Source organism: Tinamus guttatus, unplaced genomic scaffold (genome assembly GCF_059628265.1).
Source record: "Tinamus guttatus ecotype Peru unplaced genomic scaffold, ASM5962826v1 Tinamus_guttatus_pri_ptg000007l, whole genome shotgun sequence".
NCBI lineage: Eukaryota > Metazoa > Chordata > Aves > Tinamiformes > Tinamidae > Tinamus > Tinamus guttatus.
In genome coordinates this window covers 855978-871054 of record NW_028288541.1, presented here as the reverse complement: position 1 = coordinate 871054, position 15077 = coordinate 855978, and the positions used below count along the sequence as shown (strand labels likewise).

The following is a 15077-nucleotide window of genomic DNA, read 5'->3' as shown; positions in this document are numbered from 1 at the left end:
TCCACGAAGACACATTAGGACGGACTTTCCTGTTTTCTTTTTTGGGGCCAGGGGCATCCTGGACACCTCCCCTCCCTGTTTGCTCTGTGCGCGCTGCAGCTCGTGGTGCCCACGCAGCAGCGCCTGTCCCTGCGGGTCCCGCTGCGCAGCGGGGCAGCTGCTGCGTGTCCATCCATCGCGGGTGTCGTGTCGGGACCCGACTGCATGAATCGTTTGGCTTCTGCAGGCAGGCAAATCATTAAAACTGATTTGGGGGGAACGGAGGAAAGCAGACCTGGCAGATCCATCTCCCTGGGGTGCTGGGACGTTTCTGCGTGACATGGACCACCATGGTCCCCTCCTTCCCCTTGGGCTTCCTGTTATTTTTACCCCCGCAACGTGAGCCCGAGCAGATGGTATCGCATCTGACCTTTGTCTTCTGCTGCCACATCAGAGCTGCCCGGCGCATCCAACTTATCTGCCGCTCCGAGAGGCTGCCGGCCAGGGTCGCGGGCTGCGCCGCGGGGCCGCGGAGCGCTCGGCCCCGCGTTCGGTGTCGCTTTCGGCATGAAAGGAAAATGCCACTCGGCTGCGCTGAGCCTGCCCGGGCGATAAAGCCGCATGTGTCCCGCTGCCGCCGCGATAAGCGCCCCGAGGGCAGGCAGGGAGAACGTCTCCCCGGGGATCAGCGCACACCCGGCCCTATAGATAGAAGAGCGTATATATAGAACAACATGAAAGCTTTTTGCTTTCTCCTTTTCAACAGCGTGGTGGCTAAGTATCGTGTACGGGGGCTCTTTCCGACCTGACCCCTCCGGGGGCTGGTCTCACTGTCCCCACGAGTTCTTTGGTTTGTGGCATCCCAGGGGGAGCCGAGGCTGGAAACAACCCACTGCAGCAAGGAGAGATCTGTTGTAGCCCTGATAAACGCACAAAGCGGGGAAGTGGGCTGGTTTCATTTTATCTTCAAAATGGGCAGCGGGGTGAAGATTTTCTGCTTGGATTATTGGCTTTTCGTAGGTGTCGCCTCGCTCCAAAGCAAGCGGTGCCTGTGCTGATCCGAAATAGCTCTGCCCGTGGCACTGGGGTGCTGACGTTATTGCTGGCCGGGCAGCAGCGCAGATAAGATTTTCTATATTGAGCAAGTCTATTGATCCAGTTGGCCTCCTGTCCTGCGTGTGATGATAGCAAATAGTTGGTGCTTGCAAGAGAAGCAAGGCTGCCTCAGCTACCAATCTGTACTAGGGTACAGAGCTAGGGTTTGGGATTAAATAAAGGAAGAATTTCCTCCTGGAGCCCGATGGATTCTTCAACATGTTTTTCTGCTTCTTTTTGCTTGCATAGCGCTGCAAATGCTGCTAAGGTTCAGAAAGTTACTCTTGTTTGTTTTAAGAATCAGAGATGGTATTTGAGAATTGCTGAGCTAAAAAGGCAGGTAGCTAAATGGTAGCAAATCCCGACTTTCCCTGAGTGGTTTGTGCCAGTAATCTGTTTGCTCATTCAAAACTGTCCAAAAACAAAACAAACAAACAAAAAAAATTGTTTCTTTTATTCTTTGATTAATCTTGTCTGTACATCAATATCTTTGGTGACAGCAGACTTTAGCTCTTGATTTTGGATAGACTTAGGAGTGAGCAGCTTCATAGATGCTGGTGTGATACTTGCTCCTCAAGTCAGCAAGAGGGAATTTGTGTTCTGTGACTACTGCAAGTTAATTTCTGTAAAGATTGAGGATAGATGTTTGGGATTTTTCAGAAAAAGTCTGATTTTATCATTGTGGCAAAAAGACATTAAATTACACTTCTGTTGGGGGGTTCTACAGAATTTAGCACAGTTTAGGAGATAAATTGTTGATTAAAAATGTAATGCTTGAAATAACAAGCACTGCATGTATAACGTTCCTTTCCAAAAGCAAAAACAAAACAAAAATCCTATATTCAGTAGTAAATTCCAGATGAAGGCTTTGATTTACATATATCAGAGTGGAATGATAAATCTATTTTTGCAGATTAGAGTGACATAATATTAAGTCCTTTCCACACTCGCTCACAAGCCTCCACTACAAAGCACATGGTATTGGATTTATTATTGTAGTGATAATAACTGAAAATGTCATTAAATGAGATATCTGAATCCTTGTCCTATGAGGTTCTTTGTCTATAATCCTGACCGTGGAGGGGTTGGAAATAAACCCTCGGAGGAAGCGGAGCTGCTCTGCATCCTGTACGGTCCGTACTCGGCGCTGATTAACTGCAGCTTGCGCCGGGAACGCGGCCATCAGCCCCAGGTGCTGCTGGTGACAAATAACATTTTCTTCGCGTTTGTGTAGTAGGGCATAAGATGTGATGTTTAAATTGGAGATCAATTATTTTTAACTGAAGAATGATGGCCTTGTGTCTAAATTATCTCCAGGCTTAATTCACATCAGTTAAACCTTTTCAAAGGCTTATTAAAATTCCTCAAGTGTGTCCGACTTATCAGCAGTTGAGTGTCAATGGCATTATACAAATGTTGCTATTGGAAAAAACTGTTAAGTATTGTTGACTGTATTATTCTCATAAATATACATTACATGTGTGACTTAATACTACTTAGTACTTACACGGCTCCTTTCATCTGGCCATGGCAGTGCCCAGGGAAACAAGCGCCCTTCTTGCCTGTCTAAATATGGGAAAAGCGTCGTGGCGAGCGCTGGTTTCGGGCTCAAGGTTACAGCCCTGCTGTCACCCCCCGCCAGACCCGGCTCCTCGTCCACCCAGCAGCTTTTCACAGTGTCTTGCTGCTTTGCAGCCCGGCCCCGCAGCCGGCTCCGCTCTTGGTGGCGGATGGAGGAGCGTGAGGGATGGAGGGGTAAGGGAAGGTGGCGCAGAGACAGCGGCTGCTGGGCTCCCAGGGAGCTTTGGAAACTTGACGATGGGCCTGGAAAACTCCTGCAAAACAGGCAGGCTCTGTGGCACAGTGCAATGAGTGCCCCTGAGCTGGCGGGAAATCTGGGGGCCGCGCAAAAATGCTCATATGAAAATCTAATTGCTGGCATTAACGTCTTGACACTGTGCAAGAGATGATAGGAAGGGGAGGGCACTTGCTGAAGGGTCTTGGATACGCTGGGCTGAGTCTTCCTGTGCCCCTCTCCACGGGTTGCTGGGGAAGGAACCAGATGTCCTGGCACCTCGTGCAGCAGCGGGGCTGTGAGCTGGGGTAGCTGTCATGCACGTGTGAATATCTGGTCAGAAACGTCAGGGATGAGCTTGCAAGGGATTTTATTCTTTTCCTTCCTTTTTACTTTTTACTTAAATACACAGTTGCTGCTCTTCCCAGGCAATTGTGGAGGTTCAGGGCTGGTTCCTACTTGTGCATAATTCCCCGTGCAATTCCGTACTCGGAGCGCGCTCTGACTCGCTGGTGGATTATCCCGGGCACCACTAGGTAGCACTGTGAAATAAAGTTCCACCAACCCCCACGCCACTTCTGCACTCCCCAGACCAGCCACTGCTCACTGGGACAAAGAAACTGGATTCTGGGGTGCTTGGCTTAAATGTGATGGAGAAAAGCTGGCGAGGGCAGCTGTAAAGCTTCCTGCAGCGTTGGGTGCAGCTGTGTGTTGGCTGCCAGTGCCTTCTGCACCACGGGCGCTGCAAACCTTCCCGAAATGATCAATCTTGTGCTTTGATAGCGACAGCTACATAATATAGCTAAGGTGTCCTGCGCTCCTATTTACTGCACAGTGTTCTTATAATAAGTATTTTCCTTCTCATAAAAAGGACTCTATTTACTGGAATATAGCTGCTATGTTACTTTGTCATTTGATGCTTAAGAGTCTTGGGTTAAAATGTGAGTTTGTTCCATATGAATGAGTTTTATTAATTCCCCAAAGATTTGTTTGATTTCTGATTTTCATTGGAATAATCCACAAAGGAAAATGTATTGTTTTGACTTACTTTGTTAAGTAGCCTCCTTCTGAGGGAGCAGAATTGGGTAACAATTGCTCTTTTTTATGTTAGTTTTTATTAAAATTATTTTAGCTCCATGGCGGAAATACTTGTGATTGCTACCCATGAAATTAAAGCAGATGACTTGCCAGTTTTATCTTTAACTTTCAGCAAGCTGGTGAGGTAACTTCTTGCATCTTGCTCAACCCTGCAGTCACTCCTGCATGTTTGCGTGGGCAGAACATATCACTGCTTTTTAAAATTAGAACTCGCCCCGACTGCCACAGGGAATGGAGATGCGATAAAGGGCTGGAGCATCTCGCTCTGCGGTGCCTGCCCAGCCGAAACACTTGGGTTACAGAAACCCTGGAAAGTCTACATGGCCCCTGGCTTCAGGGTGGTGATTTGCACTCGCTGTCATGAAACCTGTTGGAAAATGCTGGTGTTGGCATTAGTTGAGGGTCTGGAAAAAAATAGGACAATCATTTTCCTGTATCTCTATTGCTGCTTGTAATGGGTTTTCTGTCTGTGAAGTGGTTATCTCTACAAAAGGCTTTTTGCATTGGGCATAATCCGCTGCTGTTAAGGAAAGGCCTGGAAAGTGCTGACCAAAAAGGGCCAGGTGTTTACACTGAGCTCTATCGTCTGTGCTGGGTGAGCATGGTAGTTGTACCCCACGTTGAGCTGAAACAAATGTCCTTATTTTGCCTTGACAAGAGCCTGAATAGCTTGAGGTTTTCATCCTTTTATACTTTGGGCCACCCTGGTTTAGAAAGCAAAAATGTTAGAGCAGCACCTGCTGCTCTGGCCGTGCCTGTTAACACTCAGTGCGGTGGTGCTTTACCTTATCTGGCTCCTCCTGAAACATCTGCAAGTAAGTTATTTGGTATTTTCATCCCTGTGAGGATTTATGGTGACCTCCGGGGGACCTTAATCCCAGGATCAATACACTCCTGACACCTGTAGATCAACATAAACTTGACCCTTGGTCTTGACAAATCTATCACTGTGCTGCCCTTTTCCTAAAGCATCTCCTGCATTGGAAGGAGAGGAGGTCGGAGGGGAGTGGGACGGCAGCCAGGTAGACCTGCTGTCCTGTCCGAGGTCAAGAGTCAAAACCATAAATGCAGCGCCCGCCGGCGGGGACCCGGGGACAGCGGCTTGGGGAAAGGGTCGCTGGGCTGCACTAAAGCCCCGCGTGCCTCCACGTGGGTGTTTACACCGGGCAGCAGCAGAGGTGGCTGCTGCGCCAAGGACGGGCTCCATAAAACACCACATTTGGGGAAAGCTCCGCTCTTCACCGGGGCCGTGCTGATAAGGTGGGCTCAGCTGCTTTAAAAAGCTGTCGGTTGTGCTCATCCTATCTTTAGCTCTGGTCATCGGGAAGCGTTTTCCCTTTGAGACGGCGGCTGCTCCCTGGGGAGAGGTTTTCCCGCTCGCCCCCGCGTTGTCCGTTTCTCGGCGCGCTCCGCGTGCGGGAGCCGAGGCCTTGGGCGCCGCACGGCTCTGCCCGCGGCCAAGGGGCCGCTGAGGAGCCCCCTTCTGCCCTGAACCTCTGCCTGGTGCAGGTGCAAAGCGACGTGACCTGCTCAAAACTCTGCCTCAAACAAACGTCAAGCCTAGAGTTAAAATGGTATTTCCTGATTTCAAGATCTCCCCGGCTCTAAGTTTGCTGAACAAAGCTAACCAAGAAGTACAGCAATAAGAAGCATAGGTAGACAGAGGAGTGCTGTTTATCTAGAAAGTGTTTTCTGAAAAAAAAATCTTTTTCCCTCCTTCAAAAAGTTTTTCACAAAATCTCAGCAGCTCCGTAAGATGTCCCTGAGTGAAAGTGGCTTTGGTTCTGTTTTAAAATAAATACCCACCTAAAAATAAGTCCTGTGGCCCACGTGTCCTCAACAAAATTTGAATCTCCTCTAAACATTCCTATTTTTCCTCGAGTGGCCAGGTGAGGGATGCTGGTGTCCTGGCTGATCCGATAGCAAGGGGCAGGGTCTCAAAGGAGACCTTTGATCGCATTGGACTAATGCATTTTGCAGAAAGTGGTGCAAAACTGGGTGCACACCAAAACCTGCCAAGGTTTTGCAGGATGTTATTTCACAGAGGAGGGAAAAAAAGGAAAGGGAGAAGAAGAGCCGAGTGCAGCTAATGAGCTGCAGCGCCTTCGTTTCAGTGGCCATGGGGAACAGCTGCACGAGGCCAGGGGACCTCCCTGCAATGAAAGGAATGGCCATCTGGGAGCCCTGGGCAGGGAGAGGAGCAGGAGTGGAGAGCTGGGGGCATTTCCCTCTGCTGCGCAGTTCATCAGCGCTCTGCCTTTGAGGATGGATCTTGGAGGGCCAGCTCAGCAAATCTGCTGGGGAGCAGTCCTTAAAGCCATCGGGTTTGTGTTCATTTTAAGGGCATGTTTTACTACTGGGAGCAAATAAGTGTCTGGTTTTAGCAAGATAACCTCCCCGCACTGTTCTGATTATACACTGAGACCTGAATGAAACTGCTCCTCGAAACACACCAGTTTGCTTTCACCAGAAGAGCATCCTTTGATGCTGGAGAGTCGCCAAAATGGAGATCGTGGTGCTGAATTTAAGTTTGGGTCTGAGCTGCATCGAGTTTAGAAGTATGTTGACAAAACTTTGGTTTGGAAGCCCACTTGCTCATCTATGGATTTTTAAGGCTAATGGGACTAGTGCCTGATTTCCTGTGTGACTCAGAGTATCCAGTTCCTTATGATCTCTTAAAACTTCCCTGCTCAAGTGTATAAAATGGCAATGTGGCACCTGGTAGTCAATGCAACTGCCCTTCAGCGAGCCCTGAGTAATTCCTACTGCGAAAGGAAGAGCAGCAGCCCCAATGCATGGGACGAGAGACCATCACCTGCACTGTGACAGTGACAGGGTTACGTACCCGCCATGAGTAAGCAGGTACAGCCAGCGTCTGACTGACATTGCTGTACCCTGGTGGTCCCAACAACAGAACTGTTATCCCAGATGGGGAAAGGAGGCTCTGCGTGTGTCAAGAGAGCGATCTTGCCATTCCCCTTGGGAATGTAGAGTGAAAACAGCATTTGAAATGTTTTGTGTCTTGATTCAGAAATGTTCGTTCCACAGGGTTCAGCCTTTGGTGCTGGAGTTTGATGCCAAAGTTTGGGTTAGCACCAAACCTTGCGGGGATCCAACCCGAATTCTCCACGGCCTTCTGAGTGAATCCCAATGTCTCTGGATGTGCCGCTTTATCCAAGTGTGATCCCAGCAGCTCGTAGGGACAGTGGTGTCAGTTCAAAGCCACCTGCACGATGTTTTGAAGTGCCACCCGGGAGGATTTGCCAAGAGGCTCTGGAAGAGGCGTTCGCTGCCGCAGCCATCGGGAGCGGCGACGGCAGCGCCGCGCTCGCGCGGGGGGGACCGCGGCCTCCCAGGGCGATTCCAGCCCCACGAGCGGCCGTGCGCTGCCAGGAGCCGTCCGTCATCTCCCGCTGTGACCTTGGGCCACCTGCCCGCTGCCTGCAAGGCCAGCAATTAAAACGAAAGGTAATGAAGACAGCGAGACATGAAAGGGCTTTGCGCTGGCTGATCAAAGAGCAAGGGCGCTGTGTTTTCACAGCCAGAATATTGGGAGCAATAGGGCTGAAAACGTGGCTGGGAAAGAAAGAAAAGCAAATGGAGTATCTGGAAGCTACAATTATCCCTGTCATTTCAGTGTGTTGCACTAGGGGTAACTTTTTTTGCCCTCCTACCTTTTGTGAAAAGCAGTAAGTAACTACTTGCAGCCAATTGCTCAGAGGCTAATTCTTGAGTGTGTAAGACAAAATGTAATGTATGTTGTTAGTGCTGAGGGTTGGACAGGAGATTTTAGTTCTAGCTCCAATGCTGTCCTTATGAAAGGAGTTGTTTAGATGTAAATTCTCAGGACTAGATAGGGATGGTCTCCAACCTGGTGTCAAAACAGACAAATGTAGTCACTTCAGGGCTCTGCCTGTGTGTGCCTAAAAGGAGAATTTAGCCTGAGGTCCCAAAGGACAAGCTCTGTGTGAGCAATGCGGCACAGGGTCTCTTTTAATAGCAGCAACTGTGCTCTCAAAACCACAGCTAGGTAAAGCAGTTTGTTCTGGCCTTGCTTTGAGAGCTGTTGGCCATAGGGATGTCCGTGAGGACCCTGCACTCGGAGCACAGCTTTGTGCGTGGGTCTCTGTGCTCACTGTCTCCAGGATGGGACTCGCCATACCTGTTAATACCCGGGGGTGCATTGCTTTCCAGGCACGTAAACACACTGAAATTGGAAGCAAAAATACCCCACATCCCAGAGCAACTACAGAAACTCTTGTACCCCTCATAACCGGGAATAAATAGCAGAAAGATACTGGAGCGTCGGCATGGGAGGATGCCAGAGAGGCAGCCGGGTGTCCGCGTGTCCGTGCGCTCCCACCGTAGCCCTCGCGCGCCGTCCGCATCGTCAGGAAAAACTTCGCTGGGACGAGCAGCGTCCGCAAGCGGCATGTGAGCGACTGCAGTGGAGAGGAGCACGGCTCACCCTGCACCACGGGCAGGGCAGGGAGCCTCGACGCAACCAAAATCTCAATTTTCATCGCTTTCCAATGCATAAACCATCTCACTGATACTGTTGCTGCTGAAGCCCGATTTCTGTTATAACTTTGGAATACTTGAGAGCAAGAAGCTTGCTGATTCTGCTGAGGCTTTAGGGCTTTTTCTCTTTTTGTGGTCCGTTTTTTTTAATGGTGTCTCTCGCTGACAGCCGGGCAGCGCTGCCTGTGTCTGCAGGCTGCACCTCCACCGGCTGCAGAGGCTGCTCTCAAAGCAGCTTTTATTTCTCGCAGATAGCAAGGGGGACAAAAAAGCCTGGCCTGGAAGATGGGATTTGGGGGCAGTTGCTCCTGGGAGTTGCTCCTGGGACTTAATCGGAGCTTATGTAGGAACTCACAGAGGAGAACATGGGGTGTCTGCCCTGCTAGAATCAACTCTGCTGTATTTGGAGGGGAGTAGAGTCTCCTACTTGCAAAACAGGGAAGACTAGAAAGTATTCCAGAGAGCAGTGGAACCAGCAGAGCTAAAACACACATGATTTTTCAGGCTCATCCAACTAAGCAGGTGGTTTCCGCAGGTCCTGTGGCGCCCGTGGCGGTGCCAGGTTCTGCCTCGCTGACCCGCAAGACGCCCCTACCTGCCCCGGGGCCGGGAGAGCCGCCCGCCTCCCCGATTGTGGCCCTGTGTTTTAGCTCTGCGCAAATGTTGTTTTAAGCAGCAATGACACAACAAATATTCTACGGTTTTGGTGGAGCTGGCGCATCAGTTGTGTAACGTATAGGAGTGGTTTAAAATTGCCCTGCTTTTGCTCTCTGGATTTTCAGCTCTTTGCTGGTGCTTTGGTCAGCTGGTTTCCAGGAAAGCTTCTTGCCTTCGTCTGCCTTGTGGAGTATTAAAGCAGGCTCCAGTGACAGGACCTGTCTGTGCAGCAGGGGCGGGCACAGGATGGAAGAGCCCTGGCAGGTACCGCTGTCCCTGCCGCTAAAATCCGTGGCAATAACCTGCTGCTGCTGAGGGGTTTCCCTAACACTCTCTGCTTCCTTGGACTTCTACACAAGGCACAGTGGGATAGGGGAAAGATATCCTTAAAGATTTCTTTTTGGCACCTGTAGCCGGGGAAAAACGTGTTGGGTTGGTGAACTGCAAGAAGCAGTATGACATGACCTCTGTAATGGCAGAGTTGGAGCTGGTTTTACTTTTCAGTAAAGCGAGTAATTTTGGCAGAGAAAAAGCTGATGAAACTAGTTAAGAATAGTGACATTCGTTTTAGTATGGAAGTGGAGTAGGAACAGAGGTTCAGAGGCGCCTTTGGCTGTTTGATTTGCCACTCAATGGGGCTTTCTTACCAAAAGATACTCCCAGGTGCCTGGATTTTAAATGATTACAGGAGGCAGTAACTCATTCTGGGTCACTCAACCGATTAACTCTCACAAATGTCTTGCCCTGGCCCATCTTCTGCTGGGAGAAACCTCTCTTCCCCTCTCTTTCTGCAGCAAAAACTACTACAATACGGATTTAGTCGGAGATGTAACAAACTGTCTGGGAATGAAGCATCAGGCTCCTCTGCCAGCCCATTCCCTGCTCACTCTGGAGGCAACTGGGAAGAGCATTTTAAAGGTGCTGATTCTTCTTAATAATCCCCATTAGCAAGAACTCACTTACAGCTGATACTGATCTAAACTGTTGTCAGTGAGATGAATTAGGAGCAGGGGGCTAGGAGAGAGGCTTGTTTATCTGCTGTTTTCCTGCCGGGCTCTCAAGAACACTGAACTATTCAGCTAGTTCCTGCCAGCACCAAATCTCCTTGTTTTCTGACTCCATGGAGTAACCTTCTAAGCACGAACTTACTGAGTTAAGGACCAGTTCTGGGCACAGAGAAACTTTAGGAATTGCAGAGGCATTTTCTAGGGTGGGGGGTAAAAACTCAGATTGTGAAAAACTGCTAAAGACAGGGTATTTGATATCAATCCCCTACATCTGGTGGGATTGCTTGTTATTTAGCTTGTTACTTTAAAAACAGGCAAATTCCAGAGAGTTTGTATAAAGCCACTGTATACTGAGCCCCACTTGCTCCTGGTGCCTTCAGCTGCATTTTTTTTTCTCAGATAAATAAAAATAAATAGCTGGTGTAGACAGAGAACCAAATGTCAGCAGAGGGTTATGTTAATCCAAGAAGCTGAGGGAAGGACAGTGAGACCAGATTCACGTGTATCCTAATCCTGACATCTAACAAATCCTCACATCTTTCCTGCACCTCCCAGCAAGTCCCCACATCCTGGGGGGACTTGGAAGTGCAGATTCCCTAGGGTATCCAGTATTGGTATCCTATGCTCTTCTCTGGGATAACGTAGCCGCAGTTTGTCCGTGGCGCTCCGTGGCCGCGCAGTCCTGAGGCCCGCGCAGAGGAGCGTGCGAGCGCTGCCGCCCTCGGGTTTTGGTGCAGGAGGGAGGCCCGGCCACGCGGGGTGCGCGGCCGCCGTGGCAGCTCCCGGGGACCTTTTCCCGCAGCCCGACCCCCTGGGCTCCAGCGGCTGCGGAGCTGGGCCAGGCCTGCGGGCACCGTGGGAGCCCCGGGCTAGAGCAGCCGTCGGGGGGTAACTCCCGCTCTGTGTTTCTCTCGCTTTTCCCCCCAATGTGCCTAATGTGAGGCCTGCAGCTGTGCCCCTCGCGCTGTGCTCGCTTTCAGCCAGCTGCGGTTGCGTCCTCTGCCTGAATCGTTTCCTGAACCGGCTCCAAGGCTCCGGCTGCTCTTCCAAGTCCCTCTGTTATCCCACCGAGCATCTGCTCGGGCTGCAGTTCTGTCAGGAGTGGCAGGCAGAGGGAGAAGTGGGGTGTGAGCTGCTTTTCAGGCAGGGTCTGTGCACGTGGATCCCTGGCCGACCGGGTGTAGCGCAAGCCCAGGAAAGGGCCTTTCCTTTGGGAAAGGGCACCCAAGTCCTGTGCCCAGAGCTGCCTTTGCAGAGTAACCACAGACCCAAGTGCCCCTGGGCAGTCAGATCCCCTGAGAGCTTTAGCTTTAAGATCTTATGGAGGGGGGGGAAAATAAATAAATAAATAAGATGGGAAGAAAAAGTGGTGGGATCTGAGAGGAGAGGAAGGATGTTCAGAATATGGTGGAGTGAAAGGGGTGCTGGGCTGCTGTGTGGACTTATTTCCTCTCTTGCTGCTTCTGGATCGTGGTGCAGTTCAGCCTGAGTGAGCGCAGTCCAGGCCGCTTTCTGAGCACAAATGATGCCTGTTTAGCTAACCCTGATGCCTCCCCTCGTGTTAACTTGGGCTTTGCCCTTTTCTGAGGGTCCCCGTGTGCACCCGGGGCTCCTGCGTACGGAGATGGGGAGGAGGTGGGAGCTCCTCGTCTGCACAGCCCAACTCGCTGCGGGGGGTTAGTCCCTCAGGAAGGAGGATGGAGGCCTGGGATGGCTCCTGATCCCACGCCTTTCCTGCCGTGTCCCAGGGCCACAGCCACCCTGGCTCCAGCCCTGTTTACTGATGGGGCCGATAGTGCCGAGGCGGGAGAGGCGGCAGGTTCCCCCATCACCTTATCAGCCTCTCAGACGCTCGGAGGATGTTTTGACTGCGCTGAATTACGGTGTTTGTTGTTCCTCGCTCTCAATAAGTGACACTTGATAGTGACTACTGTAAAAAAGCGGCTTTACACCCCCCAGCCGCCTCGCGGCGCGGGGCAGGAACGGGCCCTGGCCGCGGCTCCCGCACACGGAGCGCGGGGACCCCGGCCGGGGGGGCGGGTAGGGCCGCGCCGCGTCCCGCCCGCCCTGCGCTCCGGGAAAGCGGCTCTGGAGACACGGCTGGTGCTGGGGGAAAATCCCCCCTGAAAACGGGAGCACCCCTGGCGCTCCGCGGAAGGAGAATTGGACAAGTTCGGGTGGAGGGGCGAAACCAAACGGGGAAAACGAGGATGGAAAAGAAGTGGAAACCCCCCGAGGCTCCCGGAACGCAGGACAGCCTCGCGGGCGGAAGGAAGGCGAGGGAGCCGCGCGTTTTTCTGCCACTCTCTTTAATGCCAAAAGCCGCCTTTTCCAGCAGCTCATACAGCAACGCGGGGCCCGGAGGGTCAGGAGCAGCCCGTGCCCCTCAGCGCTGCCTCGCGCCTCGGGGAAGCACCTGGGGGACTGCCCTGCTCGGCCGGGGGGCGGCGGCGGCCGCCGGGTCCCCCCGCTTCTCCGGGAGCAACACCGGGGGGAGACCGAGGGGCCGCGAGACGTAGCGGGCCGGACAGCAGTGACCGTAGGGAAGTGCAAACATTACACGTGAAGCTCAACAATAATTATTAGAGGAGTAGAAAACAAACAAAACAAAAAAAGTAAAGTCCGCAGGGCTTGGCTTGCTAGGGGCGATTATTCGGAACGAGGTTAGCAAAACGAGCGGATGCTTTGGGGAAAAAAAAAAGGAAATAAAAAAAAAAAAAAAGAAAAAGAAAGCAGGGTAAAGGCCTCGTGTAGCGGGGAGCCGAGGGGGCCGGGGCTGCCCCGCCACCGAGTTCCACCTGCCCCCCGGCCCGCCCGGAGCGGAGCCGCCGCGCGAACCGCCCCGCGCCGACCCGACCCGACCCGCCCGCGGTGCGCGGATGTCCCCGCGGTGCGCGGATGTCCCCGCGGCCCTACCAGGCGCGGATGCCGTGCAGCGTGGGCAGCCCCGCGCCGCCCTGCGCCAGCGGCGCCTGCACCGAATTCAAGTCCCCGACGCCCAAGTTCACGAAGCCGTTGGCGGCCGGCGCGGGCTGCACGCCCTGCACGGACGGGTAGCTGCAGTTGTAGTTGCCGTTGCAGGCAGGGCTGTTGTAGCTGGGGTAGGCAGGGTAGGCGTTGTAGCTGTAGGGGCTGATGCTCACGTTGTAGGGCGAGCTGTAGGCGGAGGCGTCCCCCAGGCAGGGCTTCCCGTCGCGCACCAGCACGGGCACCGCTATGCGCCGCGGCGGCGGCATCCCCACCAGCTCCAGCGTCTGGTCCTGCCGCTGCCTTTTGCACTTGTACCTTCTGTTCTGGAACCAAATTTTCACCTGCGTCGAGGTGAGCTTTAGGACGTTTGCCAGGTGGTCTCTCTCGGGGGCCGAGAGGTACTTCTGCTGCTTGAACCTCCTCTCCAGTTCGTAGACCTGCGCTTGAGAGAAGAGCACGCGCGGTTTCCTCCTCTTCCTCTGCCTGGGCCGCTCGGCATCGTCCAGCTCGCTCTTCTCCTGCTCAAGGCTCCTCTGCAGCGAGCACAGCTCTGCAGCGAAACAAGCGGGCAAGGGGAAAGGAAGGTTCAAAATGAAGTAATATAAAATAACCTTTCCCCTTAAAAGAAACCAGTGGCCGGGACCCGTGCGCCCCGTCCCTGGGCACGGTGCCCGGAGCACTGCGGGTCGCCGCAGCGGCCCCGGCGCCGCCGCGCTCCTCGCTGCTCCCTCGGAAGGGATTTTCCTCCGATCTGTCCTTCACCGAAGCCAGGGCCCGCTCCCTCCGCCGCAGCCTGGGGCAGGCGGCCTTGCCCTGCCCGCCCCGCGAAACGCGGTTTGTTCCTCCGTTCTGCCCGGGCCCCGCCGGTGCCTTTCGGGACGTGTCCCCAGCCCGTGGAACAGGCCAGGAGTGGGAACGCTTCATCTCTACCGCGTCCCCGGCCCGTTCCCACCACTGCTGCCGGGAGAGGGTGAAGGCGCCTTCCCTCGCCCCGCTCCTCCTCCCTGGCCGAGCTGTCGCCGGGGCCCGAGGCTGCCCCACGTCCCTTCGGTCCTCGCCGCCAGCGGGGCCCTGTCGCGGGCGGGCAGGGCCCGGCGCTCGCTCCCTCCGCACCTTCCTCCATCCCTCCCCGGCGGCGCCGCCCGGGCCCGAGGTGCGTCCCGCGTTTTACCTTTCTTGTCCAGCCCGGGCTCCTTGGCCGGGCCCATCTCCACGTAGCTCTTGGCGTAGCAGGCGCCGGGGAAGGCGCCGCGGGGCAGGGGCTGGGGCTCGGCCAGGGGCTCGGCCAGGGCCTCCGTGCCGCAGCTCTCCTGCTTGCAGGCGGCGAGCAGGCAGGAGGGCGAGCCGAGCGGCGGCAGCTCCATGGGCGCCAGCCCGCCCTGCTGCTGCTGCTCCAGGTTCAGGATGTCCTTGACCGAGAAGGGGGTGCTCGTCACGGGGCTCGGGAACATCGCGGAGCCCGCGCGCGTGGGCAGGGGGATGAGGAGCGGAGCGGAGCCGGCACTGGCCGGGGGGGCGCATAGCAGCCCCCGAGGAGCCCCCGCTTGTGCGCGGCGCGCAGGTAGCAGCGGAGCATAAGGGAGGGGAAGGAGGGACTAGGCACTTTTTGGGGGACTTTAGCTTTCGATTGGCCAACATTGCAGTGATGGTGGGAGAGATGCAAAGTTGCGTGTCACCTAATATAGTAATACATGTCCAAAACATCCCCGTGCATTTAAAGGGGCGGTACTGTATTTATCCAGCTTTCCCCGCTGAGTTTTGTTGATCCATTAAAAAAAAAAATACAGAATGGCCCAGTGTGTACAAAGCCACTATCTGATGCCATCTATCATACAGTCAGATTAAATAAACAGGCCGGGAGGAAACCGTCAGCCAAATATGTGCTGATTTCTTTTCTTTTTTTTCTTTCTTTTCTTTTCTTTTCTTTTCTTTTCTTTTCTTTTCTTTTCTTTTCT

General features: G+C 53.5%; 1 protein-coding gene across 1 annotated transcript; it reads right to left on the bottom strand.

Moving 5' to 3' along the window:
• Positions 1 to 13061: 13061 nt before the first annotated feature.
• NKX2-5 (NK2 homeobox 5) lies at positions 13062 to 14573 on the bottom strand. The gene is made up of 2 exons (XM_088521252.1): positions 14294 to 14573; positions 13062 to 13672 (listed from the first exon to the last, which is right to left on the bottom strand). Exons 1-2 carry the CDS (start codon positions 14571 to 14573, stop codon positions 13065 to 13067), a joined length of 888 nt encoding a protein of 295 aa, XP_088377378.1. The 3' UTR covers positions 13062 to 13064.
• Between the last annotated feature and the right edge of the window lie 504 nt (positions 14574 to 15077).